Raw genomic sequence first — 20982 nt, forward strand, 5'->3', positions numbered from 1 at the left:
TCTAAAATTTTACTAATCAAATTAGATAATTTGAAATAATGGCCTCATCACATTTGGAAAACTCTTGCTCCATCAAGGAAAGTGAATTCTATTTGTGAAACTTTAAGTGCTAAATCTGTACAGTCTTGTAAATCTATGTCAAGTGATTTATAGCCCATTGATTCATATGAATAAAGCAATGATTCATATCTTAATTACTGGCTATTGAAGTGTATAAAATAGCTTCGTTTGGCTCAAAGTGATTATAATTTCTGAAGCTTGTTTTTCAGGCAGAGATGACAGGTTAGAAGATGCTATATTATAACCAACTTGGAAATATGACATTTTAATTGGAAAATGTTAATAATTCCAAGATAGAACAGAATTCCATGGCTATTCATTAAACATTTTAGAATAAAAATCTTAAGTGATAAATTCTTAGGATTGAATCTTTGTAACTACCTAATGTGGCATTATATATGGCTATGTACCTCCTAAATGTCTTGAGGGAAAAAAACCATTATGTGAAATCTATGAGTCATTATAGTGTTAATATTTAGTTACAATAAAACATTTAATCCTTTAAGACATTTAAAATTATTATAAAATAGATACTATTATAGGTTGATAACATAACATTTCATATTTAGAAATAACATTAGACAATTATATTTTATCATAATTTTACATAATAAAAACAAAGACCATTACAACAAAGTTGCCCATTTATTGTAACAAACTTAATAATTTTTCAGGTATATTAGTAGATTCAAACACACTAGAAAGTGAGAAATCTTGTGTACTCTGATTTGAAGAGTGATTGCATGGGCAGTGTGCACACTTGCGACTGAGGGTGGGTGGAGAAAGATAGTCCATAACCCCAAACTAACTTTCCCATGCTCCCATTCTCTGCTGCCCTGAAGGAATATAGATAAAAGAAAGAAGATGGAGATGGATGGGGGACGGAGGAAAGGAAAAATAGAAACTATGAATAAAGAGGAGGGAATAAACTGGAAGAAGAGCAAGTGTGAGAGGGAAATCAGGAAAGATGGTCCAGTCTGTCACTCAATTCAGAGATGGAGGTGGGGAAGTTGATCCTCCAAAAGAATAATCTCAGTAATTCAATCTTTTTTTAAAATATATTTTATTGATTTTTTACAGAGAGGAAGAGAGAGGGATAGAGAGTTAGAAACATTGATGAGAGAGAAACATCGATCAGCTGCCTCTTGCACAACCCCTACTGGGGATGTGCCCGCAACCAAGGTACATGCCCTTGACCGGAATCGAACCTGGGACCTTTCAGTCCGCAGGCTGACGCTCTATCCACTGAGCCAAACCGGTTTCGGCAGTAATTCAATCTTTTACATTTCATTTTCCCCACCTCAGAAATTATTTTATTGCTTGGGGAAAGTTTGTCACACACTTCAGTATACTACGTACGGAAATTCAGTTCCATTCCTTTAGTACTTTTTGTCTGAAATCTGTTCATTCAGCATCTTAGGAGTTGTGGATGACACTAAGAATTTACTGAATGGTTTATTCCTTCAAGGAACTTCTCATCTTCATTTATCTATCTACCTAGCTAGCTTATACTTTAAACAGTTTCGTCCCCTTGACATATGAATTCAATAACTGTATTTCCAGGGGAGGGTCCTGGAGAAAGAGTGCAGCATTTAACATAAGGAATCTTAGCTAGGACCTGCCTTGGAAAGGGACAGAAGCCTGGACAAGAGCACCAGGAAAAGGGCCAAGTCTGCTAGACAAGATAAGGGAGCTTGAGTACACAAGCCTTTCCCCTAAAAGAGAAGAGGGAGATTAGATTCGGTATAGAAGAAGGACTGTGCACCTTCTGGTAGGAAAAGGATGCAATGGAGGTCTTCTCTGCATCAAGATTGGCCTGATGGGGTTTGGGGGGCGGGGAGAGGATGACTTGGGGCTGGAGTAAGGTGAGGCAAAGGGAACAGAAACGTAACTACCATAGCTCCTATGGTCAGGGGTGAGAAGGCAATGTAGAGAACCATTGGTGCACAGTGGTTCTCAACCTTTCTAATGCCGCGACCCTTTAATACAGTTCCTCATGTTGTGGTGACCCCCAACCATAAAATTATTTTCGTTGCTACTTCATAACTGTAATGTTGCTACTGTTATGAATCGTAATGTAAATATCTGTGTTTTCCATTGGTCTTAGGCTCTACAGCAGCGGTTCTCAACCCAGAGGTTGAGAACCGCTAGCAGGGTCGCCTAAGACCATACGATTCATAACAGTAGCAAAATTACAGTTCTGAAGTAGCAACGAAAATAATTTTATGGTTGGGGGTCACCACAACATGAGGAACTGTATTAAAGGGTCGCGGCATTAGAAAGGTTGAGAACCACTGCAGGTTACAGGTCTCAGCTGAGAGAATAGTAGTAGTAAAGTAGTAGTGATATTAATAGCTAACATTATTGAATGCTTATGTGCCAGAGTATGTTCTAATTACACACATTAACTCTTTTTTTATGAGACTGACGCGCTGCCTACTGCGCTAAGAGGGCAGTTATTAACTCTTTTTTTTAAAAAAAAATATATTTTTATTGATTTCAGAGAGGAAGAGAGAGGGAGAGATAGAAACATCATGCCCCCTACTGGGGATTGAGTCTGCAACCCAGGCATGTGCCCTGACTGGAAATCGAACCGTGACCTCCTGGTTCATAGGTTGATGTTCAACCACCAAGCCACACCTGCCATGCCACACGTGAACTCTTTTTTTTAAAAATTTCTTTATTGATTAAGGTGTCACATATTTGTCCTCATCCCCCCCATTCCCATCCCCCACCCCTCCCCACAGATGCCCCCACCCCCCTGTTGTCCTTAACCATTGGTTAGGCTCGTATGCATGCACACAAGTCCCTTGGTTGATCTCTCTCCCCTACCCCCACTCTCTCCTACCCTCCCTCTGAGGCCCGACAGTCCGATCGATGCCTCCTTGTTTCTGGGACTGTTCTTGTTCATCAGTCTATGTTGTTCATCATTTCCCCTAGATGAGTGAGATCATGTGTTACTAGAAATATACTTATAAGAACCGAATGTGAGACGAGCAATAATAGTTATGCTGACAGGCAAATGAATCAGTCTGTAGTGAGTTTCTTTCTGGACCAACAGTTCTTTTGAGATCCAATTTCAATATCCACCAGTTCCTTATGTGTACATGTCGGCACTGACTTTTCAGCTCATGATGGTGGGCAAATGGTGGTAATGCAGGTCCGACTCCCTCTGGTTTGGTCTTGCCCGGACTCAGGGGCGCGCGGCCTCACCCGGACCTGGGACCCACCATCACCCACGCCCGGGGGCGCGTGGCCTCACCCGGACCCAGGTGTGTGCGGCCTCACCCGGACCCAGGACCCAGCCTCACCCGGACCCAGGGGCGCGTGGCCTCTCCCGGACCCAGGGGCGCGGCCTCACCCGGACCCGGGACCCAGCCTCACCCGGATCCAGGGGCGCACAGCCTCACCCGGACCCGGGACCCAGCCTCACCGGGATCCAGGGGCACACAGCCTCACCCGGACCGGGATCCAGCTTCACCTGGACCCAGGGGCGCGTGGCCTCACCCGGACCCCGGTGTGTGTGGCCTCACCTGGTCCCGGGATCCAGCCTCACCCGGACCCAGGGGCGCGTGGCCTCTCCCGGACCAAGGGGTGCGGCCTCACCCAGACCCAGGACCCAGCCTCACCCGGATCCAGGGGCGCACGGCCTCACCCGGACCCGGGATCCAGCTTCACCCGGATCCAGGGGCGCACGGCCTCACCCGGACCCAGGACCCAGCCTAACCCGGATCCAGGGGAGCACGGCCTCACCTGGATCCGGGACACGTGAACTCTTTTAATCCTCATAACAACACTATGAGTTCAGTACGAACATGCCATTTTATACAAAGACGAACAGGCACAGAGGTTAAATAACTTGCTTGAGGTTAGATGGCTTGGAAATGTTATAAGATTGCACTGCCTATTTGGCAGTCAAAGTGACACACATCCCTAGAGGAATCAAGCAGAACTTTTGTTAAGCTAGCATACAATTTATGCAGTGATACTATGTGCTCAGTCATTAGGTTTGGGTGCAAAACATGTCTAACGAGGGAAATAGGCTGCTCTCCTCACTGGTGTAATGTATTTTCGGTGATGAGAATTTTTGACTTTTTTTGTTGTTGTTGTTGTTAATCCTCACCTGAGGATATCAACCAAGGTATGTGCCCTTAACCAGAATTGAACCCAGGACCCTTCAGTCCTCAGGCGGATGCTCTATATCCACTGAGCCAAACCAGTGTGATGAGAATTTTTGGAATGTTGGGCACACCCTAGTTTAAGAATGCAAGCACATTCCAAAGTGAAATTTCAATTACTGTTTTTCTTTTCTTTAGCCACAACGGTTATCACGGCTTATAATGAAGGGCAGACTGCAAATAGTCTTCAATTATAAACCGGGAAATCAATAATAACTAGACTGCTTCATTCATTTTGTTTATTGCATTATAAATTTCTTAGGTATTCTAAGTTGTCCTGACAAAATTAGAAAATATTGTAAATCCCCATGACTTGTTTGAGATATTCGCAAGTGCTCAAATTTTTTTCTTTTTTCTTTTTTCTTTTTTATTGATTTCAGAGAGGTAGGGAGAGGGAGAGAGAGAAACATCATCCATCTTGGCTGCCTCCTGCACACCCCATACCGGGGATTGAGCCTGCAACCCAGGCATGTGCCCTGGACTGGAATTGAACCCGGACACTTCAGTCCATCAGCCGACGCTCTATCCACTGAGCCAAACCAGCTAGGGCCAAAAGTGTTCCATTTCAAAGTGTTATGGAATAGAACAGGCGTCCTCAAACTACGGCCCGCGGGCCACATGCGGGTGTTTTTGCCGTTTGTTTTTTTTACTTCAAAATAAGATATGTGCAGTGTGCATAGGAATTTGTTCATAGTTTTTTTTAAACTATAGTCCGGCCCTCCAACGGTCTGAGGGACAGTGAACTGGCCCCCTGTTTAAAAAGTTTGAGGATCCCTGGAATAGTAAGAAGCTAGGAAAATTCTAGTACGAGGGGAATAGGTAGGGAAACCAAGACAGATAGTTAAATAGTTTGCAGCCATCTAGTAAATCCTATCTTCCTTAAACCAAGGACACTTAAGAGTAAACAGTTTGAGGGACATATGTAATACTTTCAACAATAAAGTTTTTTTTTTATATAGAATAAATGGTTTGCATTTCTCCCCAACCAGAGGGTAAATAGCTTAAATCACCCTATTCAGGGAGACAGATAACAGAAATCCAATTAAGTGCCATTTGCCAACCACACCCAAGGGCAGACAAATTAAGAGAATAAATCTTATTTTGGTACATCAGCCTGAAGCTGATGAATAGTCTATTGATCTGCCCCTAAAAGCTCCCTTACAGGCCCCGCCTTTAAAACCCCTGAAAATAGGGTCCCAGGGCACTCTCCCTTCAGGGAGCACACAGGAGCCCCTCCCCCCATTCCCCACATGTCCCCTAACCTCTAAGGGACCCCAGGAGACCTGCCCCCAGGAGAGCAAAGGCCCCCTATCCTCTGCCTGCCCGGTGACCTAAGGCAGCCCAGCCTAGGCTCCCCTGCGGCTTCCATGCCCTTCCTTGTTCCCCTCACCTGAGTCTTTTTTTGCTGCGGTCAATACATTCTTGTTTGCTTTTTTCCTACACGTTGTCTCTTGATTGAAATCTTTTTCTAGAGAAGACAAGAATCGAGGGCTCCTCCTCTCCTCCTCTCATTGGTAACAAAAGTCTTCCTCTTAATGGGATTCCCCTTTTTTTGTGTGAGTAAATCAGTGATTAGGTGGGAACTATGCAAAACCCACCTGGGGAAGACATACTTTTCTTAAGATCATAGTATTAGATAGGGCATTGTATTCAGAGAATGCAGGAAATAATATGCGAAAACAACCTTTGGTTTCATAATAACAATAGTTATTACAGGTAAAGCGATACATTTTTGGCTAGGCTTTAGCGGAAAGCAACAAAAGATCTCACGGTGGCGGTGGGGAGAAGGCATCAGGAAGCAATTTACTCTGGCTCCAGGAGATTCTAGAATCTCCAGACCATATTCTTACATTTGTTCAAATGGAAGCTTCTATGAAGAAAATAAAAGCCCAGGACATATTAGGGAACTTACTCTAATCACCCACGAAATTCCCTAGACCAGAGTCCAGTGCTTTACATCAGGGTTTAAATACAGCGGGTTGCTGATCTAACAAGTGCACCTGCAGAGGCCCGAGGTATCCTGCCCCGGTCCCTGCTGCGCGCACACCTTCCACCCAGCAGCCAAAGCACAAAGCCTTCGGGCAGAAAACTCTTCCAGATCTCAGCCATCAGTGGGGGTGTGGGGGGGATCATCTATGGAGGCACTGATTTCCTTTAGAGGATTTGGTGGCTCTAGGGGGGAAAAAAAAAGCTGTAGGAGAGGCGCATCCGCTCAAACTTTCCCCCAGGAAACGGGCTGTTTACTGAGTAAACAAGAGGTAGCCACAGACACACCTGCTCCTCCCAGTGGCGCCCGGGACCCACCACCGCCACCTGCTGGCCACATCCGGGCCCTTCTCTACAAAATCCTGACGTCCCGACGTCGGAGACGTTGGGTTCATTTGAAACCCAGGCCCCACCAATCAGGGGCGGAGGGCAGCGGCCCATCCCCGCCCCCCCGGAGGCTCCAGCCTATGGGAAAAGAGGTTGACATCACGCGCCAATCGGCATGGCTTTTAGAGAGAGAGAGGCTCCCTTTTTGAATTGGCCGTGGCTGCCTCCTGCGAGGAATGGCGGTAACGGGGAAAGGGACCGGCGTGTGAAGAAGTGGCACTTTCCGGGGCGCTGTGTGAGAGCGGTGAGGCCTCTGGGTGGGAGCGGGGGGGTGGGAGCGGGCTCGCGCCCCGGGAGCAGCGGGCTCCTTTGCTGAGGTCCGACAGCCCCGCCCCGGTGACCGCGAATTCCGGGCACCGCCGCCGGGTCCGGGCTCTGGGAGCTGCCCCACAGCTCTCCCGGCGCCGGGGCGGGGCGGGGCGCGGGGGTGGGAGCCCCAAGCCCACCAGGTGGCTGTGCTCTCCGCCGCCGCTCACCTGGCTGGCTGTTCCTTCCCGAAGAGTCGGCGGGTGGAGGGAGGGGGTTGGTCGGGAAGGGGGCCTTGGCCAGCCTCACCGCCCTCTGCGGCTGCGGGCCCGGCGCGGCACCCTCCGTGGTCTTATCTCAGGACGCAGTGGTTTCGCTCCAGGATTCTCCTGGGCCGGCCTGTCGGTGGGCAGGTGAGTTTGTACGTGAAACGCCAGCCCATCCCGCCCCATCCGCCTCCCTCCTACCCCCCCCCCCGCCCCCCAACCCCGGTCCGCGCGCGCCATCCTCTCGGGTGCAGATGCGGATGGCTTAGTGGTTAAAAGCGCAGTCTCTGGGGGTGAGCCCGGCCTTGAACCCCCGTTTTACCCCTAACATTGTGACTTGGGGGAAGTTACTTAACCTTTCTGTTACAGGTTTCTTTTGGTTGTTACAGGTTTCTCTATCAGCTGGAAGCAGTAACCGTACCCGCCTCTTAGGATTGTTGTAGATACTAAATAAACACAAGCAAAAAAGGGTTGGAACACTGCCTGCCCCATATGAAGGGTTAAATAAATCTTGTTAATCATCCTGTTCTGTAATGTTATCAGTATTATTAAAGTGGTCAGTTACACCAACTGCATAGCCCGGTATTGCATTGAGCTCCCCCACCCTGAAAGATGATTGCCTAAAAACTAAAAAGAAACCGAAAGTATTTTGGTTAAATGACAATTTTTAAAAAATATATATTTTTATTGATTTCAAAGAGGAAGGGAGAAAGAGAGAAACATCACTGATGAGAATCATTGATCGGCTGCCTCTTGCAGCGCCCCCTACTGGGGATAGAGCCTGCAACCCAGGCTTGTGCCGGGAATCAAACCGTGACCCCCTTGTTCCCAGGTGGATGCCCAACCGCCTGGCCTGAGTATTTTTGATTGTTATTTGTACCATAGTCTACGGAGTCAGGTACTGGTGTCTTTATGTTATAGAAGAGGAAACAGGTTCGGAGATGTTGAGTGAACTTTCTTTGGTTCAATATTAAGAAAAATGGGTGCTGATGCTTTTTATTCTTTTGTTTTTATTTATTTTTAAAAATTTTCTTTTACTGAATCTTTTTATAAACTCTAGTATAAAAGCAGAGTTTGCCCAAAGACCATATTTGTTTCATGTATCCTTATTCAAATTTATTCTTTTTTAGTGAACTTAGAAGAGTACAAACAATGGCTGACAATAGTGCACTAACGTGTGCTGGGAGGACAAGCTTGGCAGACTCTTCCATTTTTGATTCTAAAGTTACTGAAACTTCTAAGGAAAACTTACTTAATGGACCTACTTTGTATGTTGAAGGTAAATGTGCTTTAAAACTGCAAATCACTATTTTAATACTGAACTTATTAACTAGAGACTTTTTATCATTTAACTGTAACACTGTTAAGTTAGCGTACAGGTATTCAGTAAATATTTGTTGACAATCTTTACACTACATAGATTTAAAAAAATTATCTTTATTGTTGAAAGTATTATAGATGTCTCCTGTCCCCTAACCCTCACTGACCCCCCTACACTTTTTATTGTATGGATTAATGCTTCCTAACTTTGAAGGGGAAGTCATATGAGATATTGCTTTTTCTGTATGTGAGGGCAATCTAGCTGCAACAGTGTTAGCTAGGTTGTATCCAATTATGTATGGTTAGGTGAAAAGACTTCTTCCCTTACCTCACTATGTAAATGGGTCTTTCCTAAATTTGAATGCACTGTTGATGAAGATGATTGTACAAGATACTGAATGCTTTCTTGGGTTAGGAGGAGTGTTGATGTTTGTATATATGTTCTCTTCCTTAAAATGGAATGTGGTCAAAATATTTTTTAATAAGCTGGGAATAAGTAATTTTAATTTTAGAGAATGTTATGATCTCAAAGATGGAAAATATAGTAGATATAACCAAAAATGGGAATAGGAACTACTGATTTTGATGTTAATTCCTGATAAATATATTTAAACATTTTAATTTTAATAGAAGAAATGCCTCAGGTTGAAACAAGAGTGGTATTGGTTCAAGAAGCTGGAAAACAAGAAGAACTTATAAAAGCCTTAAAGGTATGGAGTTTTAAGTTTTTAACTTCTTAAAAAGGCTGTTTTTCTTCCATTAGGCTATAAATAATTTTATAGTTTTAATCTCATACTTAAGTCTCTTTTCCACAGACTATTAAAATAATGGATGTACCAGTTATAAAGATAAAAGAAAGTTGCCCTGGAAAATCGGATGAAAAATTAATAAAAAGTGTTGTTAATATGGTAGGTTCAGCATTTCAATGCATGTGGCATGCTGCACTTCCCTTGACTGTATTCTTATATTTCACTTATGGTGACGACCTAAATTAGGTGCAGGGTATATTGTGCACTCTGAAACTAGATAAATAGAAACAATTTTAAATTTATTTCTAAAATTTGGGTGTTTCTGAAACCCCAAACTATTGCATCTATTGCAAATAATGGAATCCTTATCATTTGTCATTGTAAATTTAAATGGCATATCATGAATTTACAAAGATCTGATATTTTTCTCTAAATTCTTTTATCTTTTTTCTCATTAACTTTGTATTTATTCTAAATTCTTTATTTCCAAATTATAAATCATAATTATTGACAGTCATTAGGGACTTTGCCTCAGCATATGAAATATATATATTTAATTCTCTGTACCATTGTAATAGTTTGTGAGGGCTGCCATACAAAATACCACACACTGGGTGGATTAAACAACAGAAATATATTTTCTCATAGTTCCTAGGTCTAGGAGTCCAAGATCAAGGTATTAGAAGGTTTGGCTTCTCTTGAGGCCTTTCTCCTCGTCTTGGAGGTAGCTGCCACTTTCTTGCTGTGTCTTCACATGGCCTTTCTTCCGTGTATGCACTTCCCTGCTATCTCTGTTGTGTGCCCCCTCAAATTTCCTCCTCTTATAAGGACACAAGACGGATTGGATTAGGGCTCACCCATGTGACCTCATTTTACCTTAATTATCTCTTAAAAGGCCATTTCATCAAATATACAGTCACATTTTAGGTTATAAGGGGGTTAGTTTCAACATGAATCTTGGGGATACATGATTCAGCCCATCACATCAACCTAGAAAAGAAAGCCCAAATCATTTAACCATTCAGAATTTTCCTTTAAATGGTTCTCTTTTTTTGTTACATGGGAGTCATATAGGTACTTAAATATCTTCCTTCTTTTTCATAGATGTACAGTGATATTGCTTTCTTTGAATGAAGTGGTAAACAGTAACTTGCTTTTTTATACATCCTTGCCATGCTGCAACTGCCTACATAGTTCACATCTTTCTCTTATTTTCCTCATATATACTGAAATGATTACGTTAATCTATACCCTTTTGGAAGATCTCAGGTGCCATAGTTTTCTATTTTTTCTAAAGACTTATTTGTACAAGAAGGAACCATATGTATGACATCATTTTCTTGGTTAGAAGAAAAAGCAATAGCGGATATCTTAATGCATCCTACTGTCAAAATGTGTGTGCTTAAATTCATCATTTTTATTTTATATGCATACAAGATGATTTATAATGACTATTAAGTCAAAACTTAGGCCTTTATAAGAGAAATCTTCAAAATTTAAGATCTTAATGTAGATGGATATATATATATATATCAATGCAAATCAGCCACTAAAGAAATGACTGTTCACTCTTGAATATAAAGTTCATTATTGTATGATTTAAAACTTAAGTTTTCAACAAATATAAAATTAAAATTTTGGTATTGAATTTGTAGGTCTTAGAGAGTTAATATGAATTAATTTTATAATACATACATTTTATTTCTATAACTACATGAAAAAAATCAAGGAAATTAAAGTGCCCTTTGTAAAGATGGAATCAGTAGAAGAATATGAAAGTTTGGATTCTCCAGAATTTGAAAATGTTTTTATAGTCATGGACTTCCAGGATCCTGTCTTTACTGAGTTATACAAGACTGATTGTAGAGTTATTGGACCACCAGTAGTATTAAACTGTGCACAAAAAGGAGAGGTAAGAAGAATATACATTTATTATGACTTTTCCAGGTTAAATTTTTATTATTGAATGTTGCGCAAATTGAGAAGTAGAAAATTCCGTTAATTGTTGAGAGTATGAAATATTTAGAATAGGAATAGTAGTAGATAGTGTATAGTCCTTTTGTTTTATTTCTATTGTAATTTTCAGTAGTGAAAATCTAACACCTTTGAAAGTTAGGCAATAAAAACTATATATATAATATACATATAAGAGTTGTAGCAGAGTTAGTCCCTATTCTTTGGTTTTATTGCTATGTTTTGCCATTCTAAAGTTTGCCTTATTAACTTAAAATTGCTTAAGTCATTGTGTTTTTGTTATAGATACTAGTAAGAAGCACATGACTATCTTTAATTCTCTGTTTTGGTTGAGAAATGTTGCTTGCAGAAGCCGAGTAAAAATTTTAAAGCCCAAAATTAAGTATATATATATATATATTAACTGTTAAATATCTGTATATTCTTACTCTGATATATATGTGTTAAATTGGTTAAAATATTTACTGATTACCTCCATTTTTTTAGCTCAAAAATTGGAAGCATATTTGGTTCAATTATATGTTATATACCTAGTATTTATAAATATTTGACCTGTTTTAACTTTAATTGGAAGCATTTACAGTAGTGTATGGAGTCAGAAATCTGTTTATTGATAATATTTCACATGTGACAAAGTACATTTTAGAACTAAAGGTTTGAATATATTTGCAAATCATAAAGTGTGCTTAGTTTATGTGTATCAAGTATGATTTGGGAATTGTGGAAATTTTATTGTGAAACTAGCAATTTTTTTTTTTTTGCTATTTTTATTGCATATTGAAAAATGCAACTAAATCTTTGGATTGGGATAGTTGATTGATAAGAGGGCAGATATGTTTAACTTGAGAAAGATGTATTCCATTTTCTACTATAAAGAAAGCTCACAGATTTAAAATTATTCTTCAGCCTTTGCCATTTTCATGTCGTCCACTGTATTGTACAAGCATGATGAATCTGGTACTATGCTTTACTGGATTCAGGAAGAAAGAAGAACTAGTAAGTATTTAAAAATATTCTAAATTGGCACTTTTTGATAATGTATCCTGGTTTTATTTTCAAAGTTTTGGAGGAGAAATTACTCTGTCTATACCAGTTTCAAATTTTGTGAAGAAATATTCTGAAGAGCCTTGTAAAAAACCCCAAATATTTTGTCTAGGATGGCTAGCATATGAATTAACAGAAAAAATGAGTAACTGTCTAATCTGTTTAAACTCTTTTCAGTATCCTATTGGCCACATTATTTGAAGTTTTTGTGTACACAGTGCAATTTATTTATTTATTTTTTTTGTTACACAAGTTCAGCCTTAAATTATTCTTACTGCTCTGGAGAATACACAGAAACTTCTTTTTTTAAAATTTATTTGTTTTGTTAATCTCACCTGAGGCTACTTTTCCATTGATTTCTAGAGAGAGTGGAAGGGAGGGAGAGAGACAAGGAGAGAGACAAGGAGAGAGAAACATTGATTGGTTGCCTCCCACACATGCCCCAACCACATGTGTTGGGGATCAGGGATCAAGCTCTTGACCAGAATCAAACCTGGGAATCTTCTATCCACTGAGCCAAACTGGCTAGGGCTTTTTTTTTAAAAAAAGAAAATATTGATTTCAGAGAGGAAGGGAGAGGGAGAGAAAGATAGAAACATCAATGATGAGAGAGAATCATTGATTGACTGCTTCCTGCATGCCCTCTACTGGGGATTGAGCCTGCAACCCAGGCATGTGCCCTGACCTCCTGGTTCATAGGTCAACACTTAACTACTTAGCCACACCAGCCAAGCTCACAGAAGCTTCTTTGATTTGTAAGTTTCTATGTTGGAGGTAATGGAGGATTACTCTAATTTTGTGGGAAGAATATTGGTATAATATAACCTCATGTTATAAAAAAAAGTAATATATTTAGCTGTGAAAGATAGCTTAATTAACTGAGTTTTGTGTGATCATCTTTACTAGCTTATTTTATATAATAAAAGCCTAATATGCTAAATGTCCAGTCCCCTGGTTGGCTTTTTGACCAATCTAAGTATAATATGCTAATGATATGCTAAGGCTGCTCAACCGCTCACTATGACGTGCACTGACTACCAGGGGGCAGACAGTCAACCGGTCGATCGGTCGACCAGTCGCTATGATGTGCACTAACCACCAGGGGCAAACGCTTCGACTGGTAGGTTAAAAACTTGCTGCTGGGGTCCAGCTGATCGGGACTAAGTGAGATGGGCTGGACACGCCCTGGAGCCCTTCCACGGTTCCTCCACGGCTGGCCAACCTCCTGTTTTCCTCTCGCAATCCGGGACCCCTCGGGATATCGGAGAGCCGGTTTTGGCCCGATCCTGCAGGCCAAGCTGAGGGACCCCACTGGTGCATGAATTCATGCACCGGGCCTCTAGTCACTATATAGTTTTGTACCAGTAAAATCGTTCAATTATTTTGATGTAAAGTTTATACCTTTATAAAAATTCCTATATGTACATTATAAAACAGAAAGTACTCAGTTAATGCTAAATAAGTTGTAAACATAGTTTAAAATTTTATTTAAATTAATAAAGCTAATGTTGCTTAATTTTTCTTTTGAGGTCAGATTGGTGACATTGGTCCATCACATGGGTGGAGTTATTCGAAAAGATTTTAATTCCAAAGTAACACATTTGGTGGCAAATTGTACACAAGGAGAAAAATTCAGGGTATGTAAACTTGGGTATTTGTGTGTATTTCAGGATTGCATCATTCAGGATTAGATTTAATAATAGTGTCATCTATGTCCTATAATTTACTGAAGTTCAGAAATTCAATTTTTGCTTTATGTATATGTAGCAACATTTTTTCTTTTTTCAAACCCTGTTTTTTTTTGTTAATCCTCACCCAAGGATATTTTTTCCTCTTTCTTTTTTTTTTTAAAGCATTTTATTTATTTATATATTTATTTTTAATCCTCACCAGAGGATATTTTTCATTGATTTTTAGAGAGAGTAGAGAGGATGGGAAAAGACATATCATTTGGTTGCTGAATGAGCCCCAACAGGGCCAGGAATGGAACCTGCAACCCAGGTATGTGCCCTGGACCTGGAATTGAACCCCTGACCCTTTGGTTCTTGAGCCGATGCTCTAACCACTGAGAACACCGGCTAGAACACAAAAGTTTAAATCATAGGAGTGTGGTCTCAGGTTTTAAGGTGGCAATGGAACTTGCGTTAGGTGCTCAAAGATGAGTAGGATTTTGGAGGTTTGCTGATGGATAACATTTCAGGCAGATGAATACTATTTGCAAAAGTTACTATGAGCATTAGTAAAAGGAGGGTTGGGAAGTGATGAGAGAGATACATGCATATTTTACTCTTATCTAAGTGGTCTTTATAAGAACAGAGCAGAGCTATCCTATATATATTTTATATATATTATATACTAGTAAAGTATATAATAAAAGGGTAATATGCAAATTGACCCTAGTGGCGGAACAACCAGAATGACACTTGACCAGTCACTATGAGGCACACTGATCACCTCTTGGTTTCTTTCCCCGGCCGGCAGGCTCCAATTGGCTAATGGTGAACAGGGAACCGGGGTGGGTGGTGGGGGACACAGGTGGTGCCAGGCCAAGACACCCGCCCTGCCAGTCGCCCCACATACAGAGGGCCACCTGCAGTGGGGGTGGGGCCGGCGAGCAGGTGGGAATGGCCGACTTCTCGGTCCCTTCCCCTGGCCATCAGGTTCTGATCCCCCAATGGTGAATGAGTAATCGGGGGTGGGTGGCAGCGGAGGCCGGGGAAGATGGCCCTGGTTGCAGGCCAGGCCTAGGGACCGTACCCGGGCCTCTAGTGTTTTTATAAAATGCTCCTAAGATTTAATATTAAAATGAGAAAGTATCTTTATTAGGATTAAAATCTTAGTTAAGATTATACTTGAATATCTATGTTAGGGAGACTTTATCTCTCTGTTCCAACCCTCCATCAGTGTATTTATTTATGTAGCAAATGTTAATTTCAGTTAATTCCAGGGAATTCCTACTTTCTAATTCATACTGAAGTTTTTAATCAGATGTTTTCTTCTGTAGTGCTGTCTTGGGGGTCAGTTCTTGAAAGAAGTAAACATGAAAGGAGAAATGAACTATAATGAAGGTGAACTTCATCAACTTCAGAGATACATATATTTAAAGTACTAGTAAAATAAGGAAATGGTTTGCACATCATGGGATTTGTTTTAACCTAAGTTGTATGATTAAGAGAGTTTTTTTTTTTTTCTGTTAATTTTGCTTATGTTACAAAGTAGATGAACAATGATCTAAAACTGCAAAAAAAAGTATGTAATTGCTTGGAACTTCCATGAATGCAGTTATTTAAAGTAAAAATTAATAGTAGTTTAATGTTTATATTTTTAGATTGCTGTGAGCCTGGGTACTCCAATTATGAAGCCAGAATGGATTTATAAAGCTTGGGAAAGGCGGAATGAACAGTAAGTATTTAACAATTCAGTAGTTCATTATGTGAATTAAATGTTATAAAGGTAATCCCATGTGCTTCAACCCTAAATTCATAACTAATATAGAAGAAAATGAAGTCAGTCTTGGGGTAGCTTGGGGAATAAAGGTTAGGAAGAGTGAAGTTATAGAAAAAAAGTTATGGCTGGCTAGTGTGGCTCAGTGGTTCAGAGTCAGCCTATGAACCAGGAGGACATGGTTTGATTCCTGGTCAGGGCACATGCCTGGGTTGTGGGCTCGATCCCCAGTAAGGGGCATGTAGGAGGCAGCCAATCAGTGATTCTCTGTCATTATTGATATTTCTATCTCTCCCTCTCTCTCTTTGAAATCAATAAAAATATATTTTAACTTTTTGCACTCAACATGGTTAGCATTAGAATAAAGGAATCGAAAAAAGCAAGCGAGTGCAAAGGGTTAAAAATTATGAAATATTGAAAATTGGAAGACATCTGAGAAATGATTTTGATTATCATAAATATTCTAAAATTATTAGGTAACTAGAGGCCCAGTGAACAAAATTCATGCACGGGAACGGGGTGTGTGTATCCCTCAGCCCAGCCTGCACCCTTTCCAATCTTGATGGATGTCCGACTGCCTGTTTAGGCCCGATCCCAACTGCTCATCTGCCATCCTGCTTGATTGCCCCTAACTGCTTTTGCCTGCCAGCCTGATCACCCCCTAACTACTCCCCTGCCAGCCTGATCGACGCCTAACTGTTCCCCTGCTGGCCCGATTGCCCCTAACTGCCCTCCCCTGCAGGCCTGGTCGCCCCCAACTGCCCTCCCCTGCTGTCCAGTCACCCCTAATTGCCCTCCCTTGCCAGCCTGGTCACCCCTGACTGCCCTCTCCTTCCGGCCTGGTCGCCCCCAACTGCCCTCCCTTGCAGGCCTGGTCACTCCCAACTGCCCTCCCCTGAGGGCCTGGGTGCCCCTAATTTCCCTGCCCTGCTGGCCTGGTCCCTCCCAACTGCCCTCCCTTGCAGATCTGGTCCCTCCCAACTGCCCTCCCCTGCTGGCCATCTTGTGGCAGCCATCTTGTGTCCACATGGGGGTGGCCATCTTTGACCACATGGGAGTGGCCATCTTTGACCACATGGGGGTGGCCATCTTGTATGTTGGAGTGATTGTCAATTTGCATATTACCTCTTTATTATATAGGATAGCTTAATGGATATTTGGATCATGTTTTTTCTTATTTTATGTTTTTCTGGTTACATTTTAAGTGGTAATTGCAGTTCATAATCTTTTTAAGCTTTCCAACCTTGTAATTCCTTGCTGTTGTGCTTCTTCATTACTTAATATTTAATGAAATTAGAACCCCTAGCACACACGTGAAATTTCATGTACAGAGCAGGAATTTGAATCTTGTAAAAATTACCCATGATCAAATTTTGTCAGAATTTAATTCAGGATGACATGAGGACACATCAAAAAAAAATTTTTTTTAGCTGTTGTTATTAAAATGTTAAAGTTTTGTTAATATTTCAGGATCTGCCCTAACCAGTTTTGCTCAGTGGATAGAGCGTCGGCCTACAGACTGCAGGGTCCCAGGTTCGATTCTGATCAAGGGCATGTACCTTTGTTGCGGGCACATCCTCAGTAGGGGTTGTGCATGAGGCAGCTGATCGATGTTTCTCTTTCATCGATGTTTCTGACTCTCTATCCCTCTTTCTTTCTCTCTGTAAAAAATCAATAAAATATATTTATTTATTTTATATATATATATTTTAATTTAAAAAAAAATATTTTTATTGATTTCAGAGAGGAAGGGAGAGGGAGAGATATAAACATCGATGATGACAGGGAATTCATAGATTGGCTGCCTCTTGCACGTCTCCCACTGGGGATTGAGCCTGCAACTTGGGCATGTGCCCTTGACTGGAATCGAACCCGGGACCCTTCAGTCCACAGGCTGATGCTCTATCGACTGAGCCAAACAAGCTAGGGCATCAATAAAATATATGAAAAAAAAATTTCAGGATCTGATGTAAAATATTTTCAATAAATGTATTATGCTAAAACCTTGAAGATTAGAAATTGATGTACCTAATTAGTTGAATTTAAGTTAAGCTGTTTTAGAAGAGTGTGTGTGTGTGTGTGTGTGTGTATTTTTTTATTTTTTATTTTTTATTTTTTTAGGGATTTCTGTGCATCAGCTGATGACTTTAGAAATGAATTTAAAGTTCCTCCATTTCAAGATTGCATTTTAAGTTTCCTGGGATTTTCAGATGAAGAGAAAACCAATATGGAAGAAATGACTGAAATGCAAGGTAGAATTTGACATAATTTAAAAGTTTTACATATGTATTTTATTCCCCACTCTTGCCTAATGACTTCCTGGTGAATATGCCTCTTAAAAAAATTTTGGGTTTGGTCCTGGCAGAGTGGTTCCGTTAGTTGGAGCATCATTCTGCTTCAGTGACACGGGTTAGATTCCTGGTCAGGAAATGTGCCGAGGTTGTGTGTTCAGTCCCCAATTGGGGCGGGTATGGGAGATTACCAGTTGATGTTTTTCTCTTTCTTTCTTCCTCTTCCTCTTTCTCTTTCTCTTTCTCTTCCTTCCTCTCTCTAGGAAAGAAAAAGGATTTGTGTGTGAAGTAGTTTGCCTTATTTATATGTTTGTATGCATTTTTTCTTTAGGAGGTAGCTATTTACAGGTTGGAGATGAAAGGTGCACTCACCTTATAGTTGAAGAGAATACAGTTAAAGAACTTCCATTTGAACCTTCAAAGAAACTTTATGTTGTCAAGCAAGAGGCAAGTAATTAAAAAATGAGATTGGTTTTCTAAAACTATTACAACTGGCATTTCTGATAATGCGAATCCTTAATTAAAATGTTCTTTTTCTCACCTAGTGGTTCTGGGGAAGCATTCAAATGGATGCCCGCGCTGGAGAAACTATGTATTTATATGAAAAGGTATGCTTTTTAAAAAATGTGTCTTAGTTATTTGTTCTATGAATTTGATTTTATAAAGATGACACTTTCTATCCAAAAAGAGCATGGTATAATTAGCATACAGGTCATCTGTTACATCATGTTTAGGAGTTTGAGAACAATTGGAGTAGTTGTCTATGTCTATTTAGGTAAAACCACTCATTGTAATGGATATTGTTGTAATCTTAATATCACTAGAGGCCCGGTGCACAAAATTCTTGCACTTGGGTGGGAGGGTCCTTCAGCCCGACCTGTGCCCTCTCACAGTCCAGGAGCCCTCAGGGGATGTCCGACTGACGGCTTAGGCCCATTCCTCATCCTTAGTTGGACATCCTTAGCACTGCTGCAGAGGCCTGCTACTGCCACTGCGCTCATCAGCCATGAACTTGGCTTCCGGCTGAGCAGCGCTCCCCCTGTGGGAGCGCACTGACCACCAGGGGGCAGCGTTGAGCGTCTGCCCCCTGGTGGTCAGTGCGTGTCATAGCGACTGGTTGTTCCACCGCTTGGTCGATTTCCTTATTAGCCTTTATTATGTAGGAATCTGTACTAATAATTGGTGGTATTATTATTATGAACACTGATATCCCTGTCTTCAGAAACTTAGAACTGTAAGGGAAAGATAGATATGCAAACAGTTACAGTGCAGAATTATATATGCCATAATTGAATAATGTATTTTAACTAGCCTCATTCTAAGAGACTTGGGTAGGATTGAAAAGAGCAAAGAAGTGTTGAGCCAATTTACTAGGCTAACCTGGTAAGGACATTCAAGTTTGACAGCAGGTGGGAGTGGTACGAAAGCTTGAAAGTATGTTAAAATAGTAAGTAGCTTAGTATGGCTTAGAAAAAAAATGTGAGAAAGAAGGCCAACAGATAAAGCTTACTAGGTGGGCAGAATTAACAAGTTTTTAATATATTGAAGTGGCTTAAATTTTATCCTGTAAGTCAGCGACTTTCAACCTTTTCTATCTCATGGCACACATAAACTGATTACTAAAATTCTGCAATATATCAAAAAAATACATTTTTTGCCAATCTGACAAGAAGTAGGTATAATTTTCATTCATTCCCACTGGATGGCTATTCTTGTATTGGCTGTTGTCATTTTTTTTTATTGGACAGTCTAAAGGAAATGAGGCCAGTGCCCCTGACTAAATAGTCAGGTATTGTGTGTTTAAAAATTCTTGCAGCACACCAGTTGAAAATCACTGCTATAAATATTGGGAGACATTTAATATTAAGGGGAAAGATGTCGTTAAAAACAATGACTGTAGGCAAGGAAAACTCAGCCTCCATGTTGGATCTTGGTGAAGAGTGGTATCATTCACCAAAATGTGGCATAAAGCTATAGAAGAGGTTTTACGGGAAGATTTACTTCAGTTTGGGATTTAATAATTTTGAATAGAATACTGAAGATGTGGTATGGGTTTAAACAGGTAAATACTATATTGTGTTATCTTCTCATTGTTAGGTTCTTAACATAAAGTTAAAATGCTTTAGATACTGAGAGAGAGCTTTTAAAATCTGGTGTTGACAAATGTTGGAGAGTGTTGTGTCCAGCACTGTGCTAAATGCTAGAGATACAGTGAACAAAATGTGAATGGCTCCTGCTCTCCTGGAGTTTATGGCCTAATGGGGAATAGATAGTAAACCAGCTTACAGACGAATATGTAATGGTGATAGTGCTGTGAAGAAAAGGAATGAGGTGCTAGGGCTTAGACAATTACAGTGGTCCCTTGACTATTATGTTTTATGTAGCTTCTGAATTACCTGGCAGAGTATATAGTTGTAAAATTATTGTGCGAAATCCAGGTTTTGTCAGACTCAAATATATTTTTCTTTTGTTCCTGTCTCAGTAAAGAACCATGGAAGTGAAATTGAGATTTTGTGCTTTTGATTGCAGGCTAATACACCTGAGCTCAAGAAATCAGTGTCACTGCTTTCTCTAAGTACTCCAAACAGCAATCGCAAAAGACGTCGTTTAAAAGAGACGCTTGCTCAGCTTTCAAGAGAGACAGACCTGTCACCTTTTCCTCCCCGTAAGCGCCCATCAGCTGAACATTCCCTTTCTATAGGGTCACTTCTAGATATCTCCAACACACCAGAATCTAGCATTAACTATGGAGGTAATTCACATTTAAAATTTATCTTTAAAGTTTAGTGGAATGGAATATTGTTAAACTATAGATAAATCTCTGCTTATATTGAATATGAAAGGCTCTGCCTTTAATTACTTTTGTTCTAGTTGAGGAGAAAAGGCACGTGAAAATGCTTCTATTTAATGATTGTTTACTATATGCTATGTGCTTTTGTATATTTTTTGTATTTATGAGATAGATTTTATTTCTCCTATTTACGGATGACTAGACTGAGGTCAGAGAAATAACTCATTAAGGGTCACACAGCTAGAA

The 20982-nt window shown here is 40.6% G+C and overlaps 1 protein-coding gene across 7 annotated transcripts in view; it reads left to right on the plus strand.

Moving 5' to 3' along the window:
- The first annotated feature begins 6717 nt into the window (after nt 1–6717).
- The window catches only part of ECT2 (epithelial cell transforming 2), a 56258-nt gene continuing 41993 nt past the window's right edge, over nt 6718–20982 (plus strand). For 2 of the 7 annotated variants that reach the window (XM_079762388.1, XM_079762392.1), the window contains exons 1-12: nt 6718–6855; nt 8254–8402; nt 9074–9153; nt 9259–9351; nt 10922–11104; nt 12073–12162; nt 13740–13847; nt 15539–15612; nt 17776–17906; nt 18277–18392; nt 18491–18553; nt 20475–20697. In XM_079762388.1, the coding sequence (XP_079618514.1) occupies nt 8276–8402; nt 9074–9153; nt 9259–9351; nt 10922–11104; nt 12073–12162; nt 13740–13847; nt 15539–15612; nt 17776–17906; nt 18277–18392; nt 18491–18553; nt 20475–20697 (1288 nt within the window). In that variant the 5' untranslated portion in view covers nt 6718–6855; nt 8254–8275. Of the gene's footprint in view, nt 6856–7161; nt 7271–8253; nt 8403–9073; nt 9154–9258; nt 9352–10921; nt 11105–12072; nt 12163–13739; nt 13848–15538; nt 15613–17775; nt 17907–18276; nt 18393–18490; nt 18554–20474; nt 20698–20982 lie in introns of those variants that run through there. The other 5 variants (XM_079762391.1, XM_079762393.1, XM_079762390.1 and 2 more) reach the window with 4 other exon arrangements.

Source organism: Cnephaeus nilssonii, assembly GCF_951640355.1.
Source record: "Cnephaeus nilssonii genome assembly, chromosome: 3".
In the NCBI taxonomy this organism is placed as follows: domain Eukaryota; kingdom Metazoa; phylum Chordata; class Mammalia; order Chiroptera; family Vespertilionidae; genus Cnephaeus; species Cnephaeus nilssonii.